This window comes from Schistocerca nitens, chromosome 3 (assembly GCF_023898315.1).
Source record: "Schistocerca nitens isolate TAMUIC-IGC-003100 chromosome 3, iqSchNite1.1, whole genome shotgun sequence".
NCBI lineage: Eukaryota > Metazoa > Arthropoda > Insecta > Orthoptera > Acrididae > Schistocerca > Schistocerca nitens.
Window position 1 is genome coordinate 589,489,726 of NC_064616.1, and position 24,047 is coordinate 589,513,772.

Sequence of the window (24,047 nt, forward strand, 5' to 3'; positions counted from 1 at the left end):
TTTGTACTGAAATTCTTTATAGTGTGTTATATTCTACTGGGAATTGAGTGTCCTGAAATATTCATTTCAAGAATTTGAGCATTGTTGTCACTAAAACCCATGTTTACAACTTGTGTGTTGTAGGCATATTTGCACATATGTATCAAGATCTGATCAATATTAAATGCAGAGGTTGGTGTTTCTTGAGTTGGTTCAGTTATCATTGCACTGATGTTGAACAATTATAGTATATTTATAATGTCATCTCTGAATTTATTGGATTTCGAGAAATCAATATTAAAGTCACCACATATAATTATATTTTTCTTGGGACAGTGAATTTCTTCCAAGAGTTCCTCGATGCAATTGTAAAATACATTTTTGTCTCCATTTGGTGACCAGTATACACAAATAATAACTGTACTTTGCCTTGATAGTTCAGCTATAGAGAGCTCTATATCATTTTGACAGGACAGTTTATGGAGTTCAGTTACCCTACTGAATTCTGTATTTTCTCTAACATATACACAGGTACCCCCACGACTCGATATTTTCTAAAAAACGCGCTTGCAAGTTTGAACTGAGCAGTGTATGTTTGCTCTAACATATCGTGTTTGAACCAGTGTTCTGTTAAGCATAGTACATAAAAATCATTTACATCATTTAACATTATTTCTATTTCATTTAGTTTATTCAAGATTGATTAAACATTTTGATGGAGCAATCTAAAATTAGGTACAGGGAGTAAATCATTTCTTGCTTGTCCACTTACCTCAATATTTGAGCTAGTGTACATAGTGGGAAAAGTCCTCATGTTTTCAGGCATGGCATTCATGGTGTGTGACATATGGTTTGCTGGTTCACTGTATGTGGGTTCCTGTCTTTCCTCTGTTGAAATGTTCCCAATTACCACTTTTGTTTGTTCTTTTTCAACCATCTGTCCACCATTAACGAATGCCCTATCGCTGCATTTGATGGGTTGAAATTTAACCTAGTTAAGTGTGTTGTTGTGACTTTCTTTGAGCTTATTTTTTGTTATATACAGCTCCATAATTGTCTGTTTTTTTGTGGGTTGCACTTTCACTTCAAGACTGGCACTTTTTTTCTGATTGTCCATTTGCATATGCTTTTTCCGTGTACCTGTACTTGGTTTTTCAGTTGTCGCCATTTGTATGAAAGAAGCAAGCATATTACAAATGCGAATCTTTCCTTGTTTGTTTATATGTAAGCCATGAGGTGTATATTCATTTCTTTTGAGGCGTTCAATCTGAAACTCACAGATAATCTCTTCCTACAAATGACTGTGGCAGTGTTGATTTTTTTCTAACATAATGTGATTTACAGATCTGATTTTTTTTTCATGTAGACCTTGTGCATCATGTGTAAGCGGTATTGGCTGAATTATTACATTCGTTTCGTGCATGAGTTTAAGTATATATTCCAAAGAATCTATAAGTTTTGTCGAAAATTCTTCCAGAGGTTTTTCAGTGTCATTTGTACCACCAGTAACGATTAATGTATTTGTTAATGGAGAAGTTATCAGTTAATTTGTCCATTTGTTTCACAACTTCCTTAATTGGTGCACCTGGTTTTATAATACTTTGCACAATGAGTTTTTTATCTAATTTGCCTTTTACTATACTCACACAGTTTCTGCCATGACTGACACTTAAAATGAGCACTTTTTCTCCTTTTGTAGCAATTGTTTGAGGCCTAACAGGATGCGAGTTTTCACATGAAACATACATGATAAGAATTTTTCACTGCACCCTGTTCACAATGATGTATTAGTGTTTCTGGACCCTTTAGTTTAATCTTCATAACACTGTTTTCTTCTTGCAACACTTTTTTAACTTTCTTCTTGAACACTTTAGACCACTCATCAGAAAATGACGGAATTTTCAGCGCACTTTCCTTTGTCAGTGGTTCACATTTTGGTGTTTGAAGCTTAGTAATTTCCATTTTTAGTGTACTGATAATAAACTGTAGACTGGATACTCGTTCGTGTAGTTTTGATATTTCGTTCTTACAATTTGCACATGATTTCTTTTTACTGGAAATATTTACATTTTTCCAAGGAGATGTATGACATACTTTGGCACTGAAATCTGAAGACATGAAGTCAAAATTTTAATTAGATTTGTGTTGTGATGTAAGAACATTTTGTAAAATTTCTGCAGAAGTATTTTGCAGGTCATCAGTGTTTTGCCAAAATCCAACATCAACTGAAATTTGAAGCCTCAAGAGTTTAGTATCAAATGTGTTTTTGTATTAAAACATCATATGGAAGATTATACAGTGTTAAGTTCAATATTTACCAAGTTTATCCAAAAACTGTAAATTTTGGCCTAGAATACCATACTTATAAGAGATTATCTACCATTTAGAATTAAGTTATGATATAGATATTACAGCACCATGTTCTGATTAAAAAATAATAAAGATGAACCAATTTCAGCAGATGTATGATTAAGATGTACAGTTCAACAGAAAGCACCATTCAGATTCCAGTGACTACCCCAAGTTTTAATTAAGAAATTGTACAAGTTATGTTATTTGAATAGAGAATCAAAACTTAAATCACATGTTCGTTAAACATTTATCTTCTGTAAGAATAATCAGGAAGTAGATATAATCCCATTTGGGAGAGTTATTAGAAATTTAATGTGACAAGAACGATGATTATCAAGTACATAGTTAGGTGCACTGGCAGTCAATAAATGAGTATCCCATTTGCCATTTGCACCAAGGACACATAGGCAGCCCCATCAGAACATTCAGGGACAGTGTATTGCATCCAATCAGGGAGTGTCAGTCGTTTGAAGCCTTGTTATGTATTCCCTCATGATGGTAGTTGTAACCATGAGCTCTAGTCTCAAATGGCTATATGCAGGAGAACTTTTAAGTTACCATGGGAGATACTGTGGTCATACACTATTCACATTGTATAGAACAGACTTTTCATTTGAATGTCAGACAATTATTTGCATAGTATGATCTGATTTACCAAGTGTTTGTGTGCCACTCGTATTCCAAAACTGCATTTTGGTGGAGCAGTAAACTTTTCATTTTTAGGTGAGCTAAACTGTCTTTGATAGATCTGGTAGATTTTTTATATAGATGGAGTTTGTAGAGCTGTGAGTAGGATCTGGATTCTGAGCTACACTGGGTGCTGGGGAAAGTTAACATTTTAGGTGAAATATTAGGATTTTGTGCAAGTGCTACAAAGGAGATTTGACTATATGGATTCTTTCTTGAAACTTTGGTTAAATAATTTCAGTAGCTACATCCTCATGGCATCACAGTATCAACAGTATCAAGTAAGAATTTTTTTCAGCTATGGAGAGATGAAAGTTTAGACAAGTGGAATGCAGACTAAAGGTAACATATTTTTGACTGTATTTAGGTTACCTACCTCAGTATTCTGCTCAACACATTTAAGGGGTCACTCTTTTGAAACACCATATTTATCTCCTATTCAATGCAAAAGTTTGAAATTTGGCTCAAAAGTGCCTACAGTGTGCCTTTGTAATTGTACAAGGGTGTGGCGCACTAAAATGTCACTCTCAGGCTCAGCGACACTTCATACAGCAAGGTTTCACCACATGCAAAAAAAGGCCAGAGCTCAGAAATGATGCCACCCCTTCCCTTGGGTGGCACTGATTCCCACACATTTTATGGTCAAAAATGGCAGTTCACTGTGTGACGAGCAGCAGGACAACCTTGTTGACAACATTCAATACTGCTGACACCCATCGAGCGGTTCAACCATACTCTAAGGACACTGGGGGCCTGCAAACCCACTGAACATGATCTGACCCCTTTGGAGTGTAGCACAACTGCAACTTTTGCTCTCGTATACTGGATGGAACCACTAGCAACCACTCCAAACCATTTAATGAAATTCTAATGTGATCCAAAGCAGCAAATGGTGTTCATGCCTTATGGCAAAGTATCTGTCTAAGACAACCCAGTTCAGCAACACCAAACACCATCATTGTCATATGCACACTTTCATTGCACACTTTGAAAATGCACCTGTACAGAGGCTTCAACACCCATTCATCTGACTGGTGCTTCGCTGCTATTCTAGAGCCTGCTTGTTCATCTGCAGAATCTAAAGGGTGTCAAGGTGGTTGCCTGCCCTCAGGTGCTAGAGCAGCAGCCAAAGACAACTATTTGAGAATATGTTAGAAAAAAGTAAAGAAGTAGAATGTTAAGTAACTGCTGCATCAAGATACAGACTCAAGAAAAAACTGTTTTAGATGCAGGTTTATAAGTAGAGCATAACTACTGCATTGATTTGGAAATTTTTTAAAATTACTTATAATGATATAAAACAGATGGTTTCCCATTATCTATAAAGAACGATCTTCTTTAGTCATTATTTTTAAGTAAACAATGCTGCAGGTTGCAAGTAATTGGCTTTGTTCAAAGAGAGGTCCAATGTTGATGGTCAGAACTGTTCAGAGCCTTAACATTTATTCAGCAAAAATGTAATTTTTCCTCTGATGCTTTGAAGGGCAAACTACTACTATAAATTAGTTTTGGAATTGTCACATTTCCGCTTATTGACATGTAAATAAAAACCAGCATTGTATGTGATAATAAATTATTGTCAAGCTAGACCAGTAAATAATTAAATGCCTGTATGAATAAATTAGTTAGTTTCTAATTAGATCTTCTTTTTTGTGTTGGGCAGACAAAGGGTGACACAGAAAAATGGGAACATTTCCACAATCCAATAAAACTAAAAGTGATGAAGGAAAGAAATTGCATTCATAGTAATTGAAACCTAACAACTTTGCCATTTACAATACATTTATGGCATTTATCATTTTTTTTAAACTTACATCCTTTAGGTGGCGTCCTCCTGTAGAAATACATTCATGAAATCTGCTGTTGAGATTTCTCATTGACTGCTGTAACATCTCAGCTGGCATACTGTGAACTATATCCCAAATGCTCTGTTTTAACTCAACCAAGGTTCTTGGTTGTGTCGTTTAGACTTCGCTCTTGAGGTAGCCCCACAAGGAAAAATCACAAACGGATAAATCTGTTGATCTAGGGTCCAGAGAATGTTACCAAAATGTGAAATCACATGGTTTCCAAGAAAGTCTTGCACATATGCCATTTATTGCCATGCAGTGTGTGATGTTGCTCCATCATGTTGAAACCAAGTTTCTTGAATGTTTGGAAAGTTGTTCAATGTAGGTGTAATGAAAGTTCATGACATCTCCATGTAATGATTGACATTGACAGTTATTGTGTTTCACTGTTCATTTGCAAAAAAATTCAGTCCAACAATCTCATGTGATGAAACACCACACCATACTGTCACTTTACTAGCGTGCTCATGAACATCAGTAGGATTTGTGTTCTTAAACTTACTCTTGTTATGAACGTCCATCTTCATTTCAGGAGGAAGAGCATTGAAGAGTTTTGTTCCAGTGTAGTGGACACCCTTTTGCGCCAAGCTCAAATTTCTGTCCTTGCTGTGTATGTCATTCTTCCTCCATGTGTTATGCTAATGATAATTACTATTTTGTTGGAATATATCTATATTTTTACACACAAAACACATGAGAGAAAAAAATATATTGGCATGTACAGGGTGTTTCAAAAATGACCGGTATATTTGAAATGGCAATAAAAACTAAACGAGCAGCGATAGAAATACACCGTTTGTTGCAATATGCTTGGGACAACAGTACATTTTCAGGCGGACAAACTTTCGAAATTACAGTAGTTACAATTTTCAACAACAGATGGCGCTGCAAGTGATGTGAAAGATATAGAAGACAACGCAGTCTGTGGGTGCGCCATTCTGTACGTCGTCTTTCTGCTGTAAGCGTGTGCTGTTCACAACGTGCAAGTGTGCTGTAGACAACATGGTTTATTCCTTAGAACAGAGGATTTTTCTGGTGTTGGAATTCCACCGCCTAGAACACAGTGTTGTTGCAACAAGATGAAGTTTTCAACGGAGGTTTAATGTAACCAAAGGACCGAAAAGCGATACAATAAAGGATCTGTTTGAAAAATTTCAACGGACTGGGAACGTGACGGATGAACATGCTGGAAAGGTAGGGCGACCGCATACGGCAACCACAGAGGGCAACACGCAGCTAGTGCAGCAGGTGATCCAACAGCGGCCTCAGGTTTCCGTTCGCCGTGTTGCAGCTGCGGTCCAAATGACGCCAACGTCCATGTATCGTCTCATGCGCCAGAGTTTACACCTCTATCCATACAAAATTCAAACGTGGCAACCCCTCAGCGCCGCTACCATTGCTGCACGAGAGACATTCGCTAACGATATAGTGCACAGGATTGATGAAGGCGATATGCATGTGGGCAGCATTTGGTTTACTGACGAAGCTTATTTTTACCTGGACGGCTTTGTCAATAAACAGAACTGGCGCATATGGGGAACCGAAAAGCCCCATGTTGCAGTCCCATCGTCACTGCATCCTCAAAAAGTACTGGTCTGGGCCGCCATTTCTTCCAAAGGAATCATTGGCCCATTTTTCAGATCCGAAACGATTACTGCATCATGCTATCTGGACATTCTTCGTGAATTTGTGGCGGTACAAACTGCCTTAGATGACACTGCGAACACCTCGTGGTTTATGCAAGATGGTGCCCGGCCACATCGCACGGCCGACGTCTTTAATTTCCTGAATGAATATTTCGATGATCGTGTGATTGCTTTGGGCTATCCGAAACATACAGGAGGCGGCGTGGATTGGCCTCCCTATTCGCCAGACATGAACCCCTGTGACTTCTTTCTGTGGGGACACTTGAAAGACCAGGTGTACCGCCAGAATCCAGAAACAATTGAACAGCTGAAGCAGTACATCTCATCTGCATGTGAAGCCATTCCGCCAGACACGTTGTCAAAGGTTTCGGGTAATTTCATTCAGAGACTACGCCATATTATTGCTACGCATGGTGGATATGTGGAAAATATCATACTATAGAGTTTCCCAGACCGCAGCGCCATCTGTTGTTGAAAATTGTAACTACTGTAATTTCGAAAGTTTGTCTGCCTGAAAATGTACTGTTGTCCCAAGCATATTGCAACAAATGGTGTATTTCTATCGCTGCTCGTTTAGTTTTTATTGCCGTTTCAAATATACCGGTCATTTTTGAAACACCCTGTAGTTGTGTATATTTTAAGTTTTGGAAAGCTATTTCTACATGAGTATCTTGGGCGCAATCCACATATAACTCTTAAAGCTCACTTCTGAACAATGAACACTTTCCTTCCTAATGGCTGGTTGCCCCAAAAAATAATGCTGTATCCAAAGAGTGAGTGAAAATAGCCATAGTATGCCACTTTTGCAGTGTTAGGCTCAACACATGTAGTGACAACCCGTAAAGCATACATAGCAAGCTAAGCTTCTTACAGGGATCTGTTATATGTGAAGACCAGTTCATTTTCTTGTCAATGTGCACTCCAAGAAATTTTATTGTTTCCATTCTTTCTATTGGCTGATTACCACATGTCACACTTATCTCTCTCTCTTTTTCTGTTTTTGTACAGAACTGAATGAAGCTGGTCTTACTGGAATTTAATGAGAGGCTATTCACCTTGGATCAATTAACCACCTCTGAGAGTATGTGATTAATGGATTCCTCACAATTACTATCCGTTCTACTGCTTATAATAATTATGTTATCATCAGCAAATAATGTAAATTTACACGGCAGGCTTGTACATGATGGTAGATCATTTATAAAAATCATGAATAATAGTGGCCCAAGAATTGAGCCCTTAGGCACTCCACATGTAACAGAACTCCATCCAGAATGTGAGGAAACATCACATTATTCATCTGAGCTATTCAAAACAACTTTTTGTTTTCTGTCTTGGAGATACAACTCTAGCCAATTTCCTGCAACGCACCTTATTCCTACTAATTTTGCTTGTTCCAAGAGAATCTGGTGATCAGCACAGTAAAACACATTAGACAAATCACAGAATACACGAGTGCTAGCATTTTCTCATTAAGGGTTTCTGAAAGCTAACTTTGGTGTCACAGACAGCCTTCATATACAGGGTGAGTCACCTAATGTTACCACTGGATCTATTTCGTAAACCACATCAAATACTGACGAACCAATTCCACAGACCGAACGTGAGGAGAGGGGCTAGTGTAATTGTTTAATTCAAACCATACAAGAATGCACGGAAGTATGTTTTTTAATACAAACCTATGTTTTTTTAAATGGAACCATGTTAGTTTTGTTAGCACATCTGAACATATAAACAAATATGTAATCAGTGCCATTTGTTGCATTGTAAAATGTTAATTACATCCGGAGATATTGTAACCTAAAGTTGACGCTTGAAACCTCCGATGTTCAGTTGCGTGTTGTAACAAACACGGGCCACGGTCGGCGAGCAGCATCTGCAGGGACATGTTTACGATGACAACCGTGTTTACGAGTGAGGCTGTAGTGCACTGTTGTGGTTTGGTCTAGCTGCTATTGTTATTCTGCATTCATTTCCGCATGCAGACCAACTGTAGTACACCGTGTTACCAGATGTCTGTGATAGTGTAGTGTTGTAGGAACTGTGACCATGGTGTATTCAAACTCTGAAAAGGTGGAGATGATACTCATCTATGGTGAGTGTCGACAAAATGCAGCTGAAGCCTGCAGGGTATATGCAGAACGGTACCCGGACAGAGAGCATCCAACATGCCGCACATTGCAAAACATCTACCACCAACTGTATGCAACAGGTATGGTCGTAGCACGCAAACGGGTCCATAACAGGCCCGTCACAGGAGAAGCGGCCGCAATTTGTGTGTTAGCTGCTGTTGCCATGAACCCACACATGAGTACACGGGACATTGTGAGAGCTGGTGGACTGAGTCAAAGTAGTGTCATGCGCATACTGCATCATCACCGCTTTCACCCATTCATGTGTCGCTACATCAGCAATTATATGGTGATGACTTTAATCATCGAGTGCAATTCTGTCAATGGGCATTAACAGAGAATGCGTTGCAGTTCTACTTGTTTACCGATGAAGCAGGTTTCACAAACCATGGGGCAGTGAATCTACGGAACACGTATTACTGGTCTGTGGACAATCCTCGCTGGCTCAGACAGGTAGAGCGACAGCGACCGTGGACTGCATATGTATGGTGTGGAATCATTGGCGACCACCTCATTGGTCCTCACTTCATTGCAGGGGCCCAAACAGCTGCAACATACATCGCGTTTCTACAGAATGATCTGCCAACGTTGCTCGAAAATGTCCCACTGGAAACACGTCGACGTATGTGGTATCAGCATGATGGTGCACCTGCACATTCCGCAATTAACACTAGGCTGACCCTTGACAGGTTGTTCGACGGGCGTTTCATAGGACATGGAGGACGCATAAATTGGCCAGCCCGTTCTCCTGATCTTACACCTCTGGACTTCTTTCTGTGGGGTACGTTAAAGGAGAATGTGTACGGTGATGTGCCTACAACCCCAGAGGATATGAAACAACGTATTGTGGCAGCCTGCGGCGACATTACACCAGATGTACTGTGGCATGTACGACATTCATTACGCCAGAGATTGCAATTGTGTGCAGCAAATGATGGCCACCACATTGAACATCTATTGGCCTGACATGTGGGGAGACACTCTATTCCACTCCGTAATTGAAAACGGTAATCACGTGTGTACGTGTACCTCACCCCTCATGGTAATGTACATGTGCATCAGTGAAAAAGACCAATAAAAAGGTGTTAGCATGTGGACGTAATGTGCTGCTCCAGTCTCTTCTGTACCTAAGGTCCATCACCATTCCCTTTGGATCCCTACGTAATTCGGTGCTCTCCGATACACACAATCGAACAGCGGACCGCACCGCCACTTCCCAGCAAATTAGGGACACTGTTGCTCCTGGGGTATCAGAGAGGACCATTCGCAACCGTCTCCATGAAGCTGGGCTACGGTCCCGCACACCGTTAGGCCGTCTTCCGCTCACGCCCCAACATCATGCAGCCCGCCTCCAGTGGTGTCGTGACAGGCGTGAATGGAGGGACGAATGGAGACGTGTCGTCTTCAGCGATGAGAGTCGCTTCTGCCTTGGTGCCAATGATGGTCGTATGCGTGTTTGGCGCCGTGCAGGTGAGCGCCACAATCAGGACTGCATACGACCGAGGCACACAGGGCCAACACCCGGCATCATGGTGTGGGGAGCGATCTCCTACACTGGCCGTACACCACTGGTGATCGTCGAGGGGACACTGAATAGTGCACGGTACATCCAAACCGTCATCGAACCCATCGTTCTACCATTCCTAGACCGGCAAGGGAACTTGCTGTTCCAACAGGACAATGCACGTCCGCATGTATCCCGTGCCACCCAACGTGCTCTAGAAGGTGTACGTCAACTACCCTGGCCAGCAAGATCTCCGGATCTGTCCCCCATTGAGCATGTTTGGGACTGGATGAAGCGTCGTCTCACGCGGTCTGCACGTCCAGCACGAACGCTGGTCCAACTGAGGTGCCAGGTGGAAATGGCATGGCAAGCCGTTCCACAGGACTACATCCAGCATCTCTACGATCGTCTCCATGGGAGAATAGCAGCCTGCATTGCTGCGAAAGGTGGATATACACTGTACTAGTGCCGACATTGTGCATGCTCTGTTGCCTGTGTCTATGTGCCTGTGGTTCTGTCAGTGTGATCATGTGATGTATCTGACCCCAGGAATGTGTCAATAAAGTTTCCCCTTCCTGGGACAATGAATTCACGGTGTTCTTATTTCAATTTCCAGGAGTGTATATCCAGCGGTAATGTTAGGTGACTCACCCTGTATAACCAACATTTTTCTGGGTTTTGTGAGAAATCTTTCAGTAAGATTCTGCTATTTTGCCCTTGAAGACTACTTGCATTACCGTAATGACTGACAAATTTATTTCATTTAGTATTCCTCTATCTATAGCTCTATGGTTTGTTTTACACCTATTATGCAGTAGTCACTGTTTCTTTACAGTAAATGTATGCCACAGAGTGTCCCTCACATCATGAAATATTCTATTAAGTACATGTCTATTCATTGCAAGGTATGTCTTGAGTCTCAGTTTCTTCATATGTTCCTGTCTAAAGGTCCTTTGAGATATGATATGACTGTTCCTAACCAAAGATAACTGTTGTGAGTTCTTTCAGATTTGTCCTGAATGCCTTTTATCTAACTTTCTGAAAATATCACTCTTTCTTCTTGCTCTATTTCCCCTCTGTAGTTTAGTAATCATTGTTGCATAATATGTGAATGAATAAATATCTAAATTAGTAACAATGTACCATACTGAATATGTGACAGTAGAGTTACATAAAACCTGGCCATTACTGAGTAAACATGGTAAGTATCAAAATTAATAATCCTCTATCTGATTTCTCTTAGGGGTTCAGTTACCAGACAACTGCGATATGGCTAATTGGGATCTTCTTATGCAGGAGTTTACTCTCTCTGAGATACCAGAGGGCAACTTCATACAGAGTAGCCATAGTACACTCTGCTGTTCATGTTTTATTGCTTTTGTTTTATTTGACAGATCCTGATAATGACTTGAACTGAAATATTATATTGTGTGTGGTGTACATAGTACAAAGTGCAATCTAGATTAGAGAGTAGTAGAATCTAGAACTAAAACATGTACATCTACATCTACATCCATACTCCACAAGCCACCTGACAATGTGTGGCGGAGGGTACCCTGAGTACCTCTATCAGTTCTCCCTTCTATTTCAGTCTCGTATCGTTCATGGAAAGAAGGATTGTCGGTATGCTTCTGTGTGGGCTCTAATCTCTCTGATTTTATCCTCATGGTCTATTCGCGAGATATACGTAGGAGGGAGCAATATACTGCTTGACTCTTTGGTGAAGGTATGTTCTCGAAACTTTAACAAAAGCCCGTACCGAGCTATTGAGAGTCTCTCCCGCAGAGTCTTCCACTGGAGTTTATCAATCATCTCCGTAACGCTTTCGCAATTACTAAATAATCCTGTAACGAAGCGCGCTGCTCTCCATTGGATCTTCTCTATCTCTTCTATCAACCCTATCTGGTATGGATCCCACACTGCTGAGCAGTATTCAAGCAGTGAGCGAACAAGCGTACTGTAACCTACTTCCTTTGTTTTCGGATTGCATTTCCTTAGGATTCTTCCAATGAATCTCAGTCTGGCATCTGCTTTACCGACGATCAACTTTATATGATCATTCCACTTTAAATCACTCCTAATGTGTACTCCCAGATAATTTATGGAATTAACTGCTTCCAGTTGCTGACCTGCTATTTTGTAGCTAAATGATAAGGGACTATCTTTCTATGTATTCGCAGCACATTACACTTGTCTACATTGAGATTCAATTGCCATTCCCTGCACCATGTATCAATTTGCTGCAGATCCTCCTGCATTTCAGGACAATTTTCCATTGTTACAACCTCTCGATACACCCCAGCATCATCTGCAAAAAGCCTCAGTGAACTTCCGATGTCATCCACAAGGTCATTTATGTATATTGTGAATAGCAACGGTCCTATGACACTACCCTGTGGCACACCTGAAATCACTCTTACTTCGGAAGACTTCTCACCATTGAGAATGACATGCTGCGTTCTGTTATCTAGGAACTCTTCAATCCAATCACACAATTGGTCTGATAGTCCATATGCTCTTACTTTGTTCATTAAATGACTGTGGGGAACTGTATCGAATGCCTTGCGGAAGTCAAGAAACACAGCATCTACCTGTGAACCCGTGTCAATGGCCCTCTTGAGTCTCGTGGACGAATATCGCGAGCTGGGTTTCGCACGACCGTCTTTTTCGAAACCCATTCTGATTCCTACAGAGTAGATTTCTAGTCTCCAGAAAAGTCATTATACTCGAACATAATACGTGTTCCAAAATTCTACAACTGATTGATGTTAGAGATATAGGTCTATAGTTCTGCACATCTGTTCGACATCCCTTCTTGAAAACAGGGATGACCTGTGCCCTTTTCCAATCCTTTGGAATGCTACGCTCTTCTAGAGACCTACGGTACACCGCTGCAAGAAGGGGAGCATCACTTTACATGGAGCAAAAGCTCAGAATCCGACAAAGATGGGGCAGGAACCTTGCTGTGGCCCTTATCAAAGGAGCTTTTCTGGCTTTCACTTGTAGTAATTTAGTAAAAGCATTGAAAATCTAAATCTTGATGACCAGACAGGAATCTGACACCTCTCTTCTGAAGTGGTAGTCCAGTGATTTAAGAGTATATTTTCCTTCCTCATATGAGGTTTATTGCGATATACAGTCTATGACAAGGTGAAGCCCATGAAGCAGATACACTTCAAGGAGAAGTAATAAAAATGTGACTCATGACAGCTCCACTACTGACCAAGTTGCCTGCCACAAGGTAAATTACTGAAACTCTGGAAATGGGCACATCCTGTGAAACCCATTGAAACTTGATTTAGAGAAACATGACCATATTGATGGGTTTTCAAATGCCCTCCACTATTTTTGTTTTAATGTCATGAAACTAACATTGGCATTTCAATATGAATAATATTTTATTCAGTTTACTAGAACTAATACTCACATGGGCATAGCTTACAAATACAAGCTGGGTGAAGACAACAGTTGTAAGAAAACAATCTGTAACTACAGGTATCTATCTCAAGGAACATGATATCCTGGGTTTACAAGCCTTGATGGCTCCTGGCTTGGGACCATGAGGAAACTGGTGCAGCTTTGTGTGGACAGGAAGTGAGGAGAGAGTGAGCATGCAGTAATGAACAGCCTTGGAAATTCCTGGAAGGAAGTTAATGATTAAACCAGCAAGGGCAACTGGCCCACTGATTGCAGTTATATCTTCTTCTAGAGATGAAATATTACTCATAATTTATATAGAAAAATACTAAATCAGTTGTAAGGCACTAAATAATAAATAAAGATAACTAATTCTGAATCTTGACACATCTAGGTCAGTGCAATATTGAACAATGCTACACAAACTCTTGTTTTTAAGAGTGATTGATTTTTATAAGTAATTATTACAAGAATACATTATGCTGCTGGTGAACCAAAAGTGCTGCAGTCACAAACAATATGTTGTACAATGGCTCAACTGTACAATGAATATCTACTAACTCTGAATGACTGTAACTTAAATGGATCTAGAGTACTGGTACTTTATTAAAACAACAGTATTCAATTAAATTAACCAGAAATCAAGACACTCCACAAGTTTTATCATAAGCATATATGTATATATAAGCTATATCCTCATTGAATTAAGTATTACACATTTTTACTGAAACAGGCATCTAAGTAAACAGACCATGGTTTGAATTTGGTGCAAGCTACATAAAAATAAGTGACACATTGTAAAACTACAGGAAAATATTCTCTGATTTAATATCTAATATTTATTTGTGTAATAAGATTTTCTCTCATTTCTTGTTTAAAACCAACTGTACAATGTGGCACTATTTTATGGTTTTTATTGGTGTTATGATTAATACCTGTGTGATAGTAATCAGTATGTTTGAAAGTGACCAGTGAGGGGAGCCACTCCATCTGTTATGTACTTGTAGCATCTCTGGTGCAGAGTGCCCTATCTTTGTGACTTTGATTGTTTGGACTGCTTTGTTCTAGTGTTCACTGTCAGCACATAACATCTTCAACTGCTATATTTGTTATACATGAGTTATTAATAAACGTGTATTGAATACTTAGTGTGTGTTCTCTCTCAACTAATCATACGTGATAACCACAGTGTTGCCCCGACACCATCATCGTCTCATCACAATTATTTTGTGCTTGTTTTCGTCATTTACGAACTACATGTGCCAGCCCACATTATTTCCACCACAACAGTTCTACCAGTGTCTTTCAATGCAAGTGCAACGGGCCCCATTAACTATGCCACTTGTGATCACGAGTGCACAAGTGTACCCAGATTGAATTTGGCTAAAAGTGAACAATTATTTACGTCCAGCCACGCCAGAGGCCACCTAACCTTACTCAATTCAACACGGTTGTCTCCTCATGTGGCAAAAAAACAACAGCCACAACATGGACTGTGCCTGCCACCTAATCACAACGTGGACGACCTTCCAGTTGAAGGTATTGTGGTTTATCCTTCATGTACATCATTACCTTCAGAATGGCTTGACTTGCCGCCAAAGTTCCAGAACTGTGAATTGAACATTTCTGTGCCATACATGGGCTAGCACATTCTAATATACATAGTGTCGCAGGAACACCTCCCTCCCCCCCTCCCCCTTCCCCCATGCCGGCTCGGAGATGCCGGTTACGTCAACCGCGCCGGTTTCCATCACCACCGCACCATGGTTGCACCATGACTGCCTTCCGCCCGCTTTCATAATGGGGCCAGCTGTTCCACCTGCACTGGTTACTGTATGACACTCCCTGTGGCTTCACCGCAACTGCCTCCTGTCCGCTGTTGCAACGGTACCAGCTGTTATACCCACAACGCATTCTTCATCGGGCTTGGAGATTGGACACACCGTGTCGACTTACACATCTGCTCCCTCGGCACTGTGTGCTGCATGCAGCCACCACCCCACACAGTCTTTGGGCGACGCACCGTTCACCGCTACCACACTTCTGGCCTCGGAGGCATCCTGCTCTGCTTGCACCGATCTCTGTGTACTGGTGCTGCCTGAACATGTGTTACCCAGCAGGTTCCTCTAAGATACCTGCTCCTGCTTTGCAAAAGACAGTCGGAAAACATGGTTCACTTCAGTGGACCACCTACTGGACATCCACGGCATTTCGGACTACGATGTCCGTTTTGTCTGCCCGATGAGCCACCTACACCCACATAGACCTCATCAGCAGCTTGCTTCTCTCACTGACCTTCTCGCACAAATATTCAATGGCCAAAGTGCTGCTTATTGAGTGCCTTTCCTGCTCTCCAGCAGAGACTATCCATTACATTATTCACGAGAAGCATCTATACAACTGCACCCCTTTGCAACTTTGGCAGCACATACATGCACTAATCGACAATCAAGCATTACCTGACACAGTCCATTGGCCTTTGTGGATGGTCAAAATGCCTTCAGATCTGCAATTTCATCTACTGTCTCAAGTCGCCGACTCACTCGAGTTTCGATTATGCATGGCAGATCAGGCTTATGTTATCATTCATCAGCTACACCGCCTGTCACAAACAACATCTCCGTCACTCTCAGTTGGCATGCCTGTGCCCCTGGTTCTGCTCCCTGTTGGCAGAGACCAGCGCGCTCACCTCGGTACCTCAGCTGCCAGTCAGGAGCTGCCACCTAGCAGCCTACAGGATGTACTGCCAGCAGGCTACTGAGAACTGCCAACCTCACCTGAGCAGCAACCCGATGAGCTACCAGCCCCAACACAGTCAGCTGCAGACCCCTCCTGCTCTGCACTGCCCTGACGACCTGTGATCGAGTTGGATTTCCTACACCATTATGAACTTTCACCATACCTGCAGGCCGCCACGCTTTGCCACACATCTGGTTCTACAGTTCTGTGCACACACGAGTTCAGCACCACTTGACTCTCCGCCCCCTTGGCTATGCTTTCCACATGCGCATCTTCGGTCGAGCGCATAACGACACGGCTCTCTGATCTGTTGTACATGCCCTTACAGATCAACAAACTCCACACCCAGAACGATGCCTTACACAACTGCCTCACCTCTACCTCTGCCGAATTGTCACTTGCACAGCACACCATTCATCGCTCATCTCCTGCCCCGCAGCGAGGTGGCGCATCACACACCTCTACATCGTTTTCCCACCAACCTGCTCCAGTGTTTAGCATTCCACCGTGTGCTGTTTTCTTTGCACCACTGCGAACAAGTCTCCAAGTTGCATCTGCATGTGCCCCTCCTGATTCTTCATGCCGCGTCACTCCTGCATCTTGCCTTCCATTGCCAAATACAGCCGACACCCTGCCTACACCACAACACCTGGTTCATCAAGGTCAGTGAACCGACATTGCCTGCGGATACCTCATTGATCCTTATTGCCGACCCCCCTACACGAATATCGGCCATCAGTAATGGCACTTGTCATAGGATTTGCACCACAGATGGCCGTCCTGTTCGTTATAAGACCAGGCCCCTTAACACTTCCAAACTTCTGCATGCCAAGGAGATCATTCAGGATCTGTTGGCATCGGGCGTCCTCTGCCCCTCCAATAGCAACTGGTCTTCTCCTATTCACCATGTTCCCAAAAAGGACGGCACCTTACACATGTACTGGGACTACAGGTCCCTTAAGGCCCGCACCATTATCAATAACTACCTCATTCCACCTATCCAGGATTTCACGCAGTTACTCCATGGTTCTACCTTTTTCTCTGTTTTAGTTTGTTCCAAGTCATATCATCAGGTTCCTATATATTCACCGGACATTCTGAAGACAGCCATCATCACACCTTTCAGTCTATTTGGATACTGTTACATGCCTTATGGACTGAAAAATGCTGTGCATACGTGGCAGCAGTTCATTGATTCCATTTGCTCCCTCTGCTTAGATGATATACGTATCTTTTCCTCCTCCGCTGAGGAGTATCAAGTTCACCTCGATGTGGTCCATTCGGCGCTAACTGACAATGCTGCTATGATCAATCATGATAAATATAAACTGCGTTCCACATCCGTTACCTTCCTCTGCCATTCTGTCTCTGCCAACGGCCTCTGACTGATGAGTTCTCATGTCAGAACCATAAACCTTCCTCTCCCTTAGGATTATGCTCAGCTCCGTCTTTTTCTGGGTATGGAAAACTTTTACTGCCGCCATATTCCTCAAGCTGCCTCCGTCCAAATGGCCCTCTCTCTGGCAAAAACACCTCTGGAAAACGGAGAGTGAAGTGGACCAAACCAGTGCTCGACGCTTTTGGTAACCTTAAAACTCCCTTCGCCAAGCCATCACATTTGCACACCATGACCCTGAGGCCTGTGTCTTGATCATGACTGATGCCAGTGACTCAGCTGTGGGCACGGTTTTACAACAGCACACCGCTGGCTCCACTCAACTCCTTCACTTCTTTTCCAAGAAATTGACTAAGAGCTAGTGCAAGTGGTCAGCTTTCGACTGTAAGCTCCTCGCTGTGTACAAGGAGATTAAACACTTTCATAGTGAGCCTTCACGATCTATACAGATCACAAGCCACTTGTAGATGCTATTCATAATCCAGTTAAGGACCTTCCACCGAGGCGTTTCTGCCATATGAACTATATCTATCAGCACTCTTCTAACACATGCTATATCTGTGGCACAGGGAATGTTGTGGCAGACTACCTTTCCTGCATCCTCCTCCTAATGATACTGCAGAACCTGGAGGAACTCACCTGACTACAAGCTGAAGACGATGATATACGGCCAATAATTTCAGACAATAGCTCATTGCTCTCTGTCAGGCCCCATATACTACCTGGTTCAGCAATCCCTGTCCTGTGTGACACCTCTACAGGCACACTTCACCCCCTGGTCTCCACTGCCCTTCATTTTATGGTCTTTAACGCCTTGCACAGCTTTGCTCACTGTGGGTCATGAGCTATGACGCAGTTGGTCATGGAGCGCTTCGACTGGCTTGGTGTGAAGCACGATTGTCACACTTGGAGCCATGCGTGTGTTCCGTGCCAGCACAGCAAGGTCAGTAGGCATGCTCAACCCCCATTGGGCAAGTTTGACATTCCAAAGGGGCGTTTCTGTCATGTCCATATTGACATCGTTGGTCCCCTCCCCCCTTCCAAGGGTTACATGTATATCTTATCAATTATTCACTATGTGACCCGCTGGATCGAGGCGGTCAAACTTATTGACATCACGGCTGAGATTGTTGCCCATTCCTTCGCCTCAGCATGGGTTGCTCGCTTCGGCTGCCCCCTGTCTCTCAAGACTGACCAGAGATGCCAGTTTGAGTCTGCCCTCTTTGCATGACTCTGTGAACTCTGTGGTGTAGCCAAATTTCACACCACGGCTTACCACTCACAGATGAATGACCTGGTCGAGTCGTGGCACTGCACACTCAAGGCCACTCTAATGTGGCATGGAGGCCTATGGTCGGAACCCCTCCCATGGATCCTGCAGGGTATTCACTCAGTCCATAAAGAAGATTTTAACATCTCACTCACCAAGGTTCTATACGGCGAACCCCTCCTTCTTTCCACTGAGTTCGTCAAGGATTCACCATCAGCCGATTCACCATCAGCCACATCCGAGAATCTCCCCACCCTGGTCAAGCAGGTACGCATGCACATCATGCACCTTCGCACCCTCAACTCCCGCCCCCACGCGTCCCCACCTGTGTTCATCCACTAGGGCCTAGCTACGTGCGACTTTGATATGCTGCGGGATGGCACTGTGCGAGCTGCCCTGTAGCCACCTTATTTGGGCCCCCAACTCGTGTTACATCACGGTACGAACATGTTCATCATCCACCTGCACGGACAGCCACAGACTGTGTCTGTTAATCAGCTGAAACTGGCGTGGTCTCTCAACGATCTACCTCCTGACACAACAGTGCTGCCTTTGGCTGATTTGTTTCTGCCTGTGCAGCCATCGGAACCACGGCACTGCTGCACCACCAACACTGCTGCACCCACTTCCCATGCTGTATGCCGCCTACAACTGCCTCATTGGCACCAAGATTACGAATTAGTGTAATGAGCCTTCCCTCCACCATGCTGCACACTACTGGGTGGGATGGGGGCGGGAGGGGGGGGGGGGTTGCTCTGTGGCGTCTCTCGCGCAGAGTGCCCTCTCTTTGTGACTTTGCTTCTTTGGACTGCTTTTTGGCATGTAACATGTTCAACTGCCATAATTGTTATATATGAGTTATTAATAAATGTGTATTGAATACTTAGTGTGTGTTATCTCTCAACTAATCCTAAATGATAACCACATACTGAATTAAGAAAACTCATCTAATTTAAATGATGACCATTTTTCAACTTAAATCTGTAAGTGTTGTGAGCATGACATGTTTATAAATAGGTGACTTTTTGTGCCTAGGATTTCATGTTGGGCAAGATTTTAGAGTATTTGTTAGAAGATGCTGGGTCTTTGCTCACTTTTCACAGGTGTTGAGCTTAGTTTTTGAGTGAAATGTCAGCTGCACAGCTTCAGTAATCAACTTTGAAATTTTATGGGCCATAGAATTTTGAGGAGCATATGGGGCTTTTAACATTTTCATTTTTCTTTCAAGTCCTGTAAACTTTTGTGACTGAAAGACTTAAACTTAGTAAAAGCAATAGCTATATTCATAATTAACTTTTGTGGATGATTAAGCAGCATCACTGATGATTTTTTAATACTATAACATAGTTGGGACTTAGTTATTGGTCTTGCTTTGACTATATTATTTAATTATGGAACCTGCCAGAACTTACCCACTACTGTGACAAACTTAACTGTACTGTTATTTTATTTATTTGAATTTCAGTATGGAAATTCATATACTTGTATTAATAACTTGATGTAGAGCCATCACATCTTTTTGTGATTTGTTTGAATAAATGTGATAACCTTTTTGAACAGAATTAATGATTTACAACAAACTACCTTGTGTTATTCTGGGCAGTAACAGTGTGCCGGGTATTTGAAATGAGATAATCAGATCATTCCCCTTGTGTCTGAAGAAAGTGAATGACTATGGCTAATCGGTAAAAATTGAAGAAACAACAGTTTCTCTATGGGTGTGATATCATATAGAACATATGTATAGCTGATATTGGAATATTACTTAGGTGTATATTTAGACTCCATGTCACATCATATTAACAAAACATGCCTGTACAGAGAAAGGTAGGCTGAGGGAACATAATTGGTTTTCTTTCTTCACCCTTGCAAAAGATGCTTATTTCCTCACATATATTTATGTAGAGAATTCAGGTACCAATGTTCAGGGACATGTTTAACGATATTTTTCAGTCCACCATAAACTGCTACTATATGTTTCATTAGCATAATATATGGTTAATTATAATTCATACAAAGACACAAGCACACTTCTTCCACTTATCCTCAATCTACAGTTTTGGCTGGAAAAATACTTTCTTATATGCTACAGTGAAAAATACACTCCTGGAAATTGAAATAAGAACACCGTGAATTCATTGTCCCAGGAAGTGGAAACTTTATTGACACATTCCTGGGGTCAGATACATCACATGATCACACTGACAGAACCACAGGCACATTGACACAGGCAACAGAGCATGCACAATGTCGGCACTAGTACAGTGTATATCCACCTTTCGCAGCAATGCAGGCTGCTATTCTCCCATGGAGACGATCGTAGAGATGCTGGATGTAGTCCTGTGGAACGGCTTGCCATGCCATTTCCACCTGGCGCCTCAGTTGGACCAGCGTTCGTGCTGGACGTGCAGACCGCGTGAGACGACGCTTCATCCAGTCCCAAACATGCTCAATGGGGGACAGATCTGGAGATCTTGCTGGCCAGGGTAGTTGACTTACACCTTCTAGAGCACGTTGGGTGGCACGGGATACATGCGGACGTGCATTGTCCTGTTGGAACAGCAAGTTCCCTTGCCGGTCTAGGAATGGTAGAACGATGGGTTCGATGATGGTTTGGATGTACCGTGCACTATTCAGTGTCCCCTCGATGATCACCAGTGGTGTACGGCCAGTGTAGGAGATCGCTCCCCACACCATGATGCCGGGTGTTGGCCCTGTGTGCCTCGGTCGTATGCAGTCCTGATTGTGGCGCTCACCTGCACGGCGCCAAACACGCATACGACCATCATTGGCACCAAGGCAGAAGCGACTCTCATCGCTGAAGATGACACGTCTCCATTCGTCCCTCCATTCACGCCTGTCGCGACACCACTGGAGGCGGGCTGCACGATGTTGGGGCGTGAGCGGAAGACGGCCTAACGGTGTGCGGGACCGTAGCCAAGCTTCATGGAGACGGTTGCGAATGGTCCTCGCCGATACCCCAGGAGCAACAGTGTTCCTAATTTGCTGGGAAGTGGCGGTGCAGTCCCCTACGGCACTGCGTAGGATCCTACGGTCTTGGCGTGCATCCGTGCGTCGCTGCGGTCCGGTCCCAGGTCGACGGGCACGTGCACCTTCCGCCGACCACTGGCGACAACATCGATGTACTGTGGAGAGCTCACGCCCCATGTGTTGAGCAATTCGGCGGTACGTCCACCCGGCCTCCCGCATGCCCACTATATGCCCTCGCTCAAAGTCCGTCAACTGCACATACGGTTCACGTCCACGCTGTCGCGGCATGCTACCAGTGTTAAAGACTGCGATGGAGCTCCGTATGCCACGGCAAACTGGCTGACACTGACGGCGGCGGTGCACAAATGCTGCGCAGCTAGCGCCATTCGACGGCCAACACCGCGGTTCCTGGTGTGTCCGCTGTGCCGTGCGTGTGATCATTGCTTGTACAGCCCTCTCGCAGTGTCTGGAGCAAGTATGGTGGGTCTGACACACCGGTGTCAATGTGTTCTTTTTTCCATTTCCAGGAGTGTATGTTTTTGTGTACCTTACACTGAGAGTGCTTTGTAACATACATACACAGAAGTAGATGAAACAGGGACAGTATAGTAGGAGGATTGTAAACTAGACAGGTTTTGTAAATTAGTTACTAATGATGTTGGAAATTACATGATAGATGCACATTTTCTACTTATATTGTGTTGCAAACATTTGTAGTAATTCTTTACTCAATTCATATTATACAGGTACTACCTTTACTTACTTTGTCATCATTCTGTGTTTCATCGCAATTACAACTTTTATTCATGACATTGATATAGATTTTCAATACTGCTGAATCTCATACAATTAATGTTGTTAACATTTTCAGGGTTTGCTTGATCCCTTCTCAAAAGTAGTGAGCTTTGCTATCCAGAATCATGCCATCAAGTATAACAGCTTATTTGACTTGTGCTATCTTTGCAACAGAGCATTTACAAGGGTAAGTCATATTAATAATAATATTATTTATCCTTGTCATTTTATATGTTCTATGTGCACAGTATAAGATCTTGCATGTGTACACCATGTGTACATAGAAATTAGGGAAGAGCAGGGAAATAACACCACATTTTGTTTTGGAATTTGTCAGTGCCATGAACAAATTTGTGGCACCCTGAGTGACCTGGGATTGTTGAACACATATCTTTACCAGAAAAATCAAGATATTATGAACACCTTCAGAGCCATATAAACATTTTCTTAGATCTGCAGCCTGTTGGTAATGCCCCAAGTACCTTGGTAATTTCAACACTCTAACTGCATGTATGAATGCCATGGAATACAGACAGAACAAAACTCCTGTTCTAAGAAAGTAACACATTTTATGATCTTAATGTATATTAAAATACAGACACAGCACGTTTTTTGGAAATGGCATCCAAGTTGGAAAAAAATAAATGAACTTCAGCTTTATGTAAGCCTAGAACTCTGTTGACACTTGTTGCTGGTCCTTTTCTTCACCATATATTTGGCACACACAGAAATATTGTGAAAAAAATATTAAGTTTCTTAAATTAGATGTAAGTGGTCATATGAACTCTTTCACTTGCCATTTTCCAAAATGTAATACATTGATCCTCTGTATCAATGCCCACAAGTAGCGTATTGGTACATTGGTACAATGTTGTCAATGTGGCTAAAAAAATGGTGGCATTTTGCACTTTTTCGTGTGAAATATCTTGAAACAGTTCCTTTTTGTACAGAGTCTGCCCCTGGTAGCTGAGTGGTCAGCGCGACAGACTGTCAATCCTAAGGGCCCGGATTCAATTCCCAGCTGGGTCAGAGATTTTCTCTGCTCAGGGACTGGGTGTTGTGTTGTCCTAATCATCATCATTTCATCCCCATTGACGAGCAAGTTGCCGAAGTGGCATCAAATCGAAAGACTTGCACCAGGTGAGCGGTCTACCCGACAGGAGGCCCTCATCACACGGCATTTCATTTCATTTCATTTGTACAGAGTTCATAACCATTCCACAATTTCCAGTTGACCACCCCTGAATGCAAAGCCTACATCTTTGCTTTTGTCCATACTTCGATCAACG

General features: G+C 42.6%; 1 protein-coding gene across 1 annotated transcript in view; it reads left to right on the top strand.

Moving 5' to 3' along the window:
• Positions 1–24,047, top strand: part of LOC126248502 (protein unc-79 homolog) — an 875,350-nt gene that overhangs the window by 719,563 nt on the left and 131,740 nt on the right. The window contains exon 44 of the mRNA XM_049949540.1: positions 22,835–22,945. Within this exon, the coding sequence (XP_049805497.1) occupies positions 22,835–22,945 (111 nt within the window). The remainder of the gene's footprint in view (positions 1–22,834; positions 22,946–24,047) is intronic.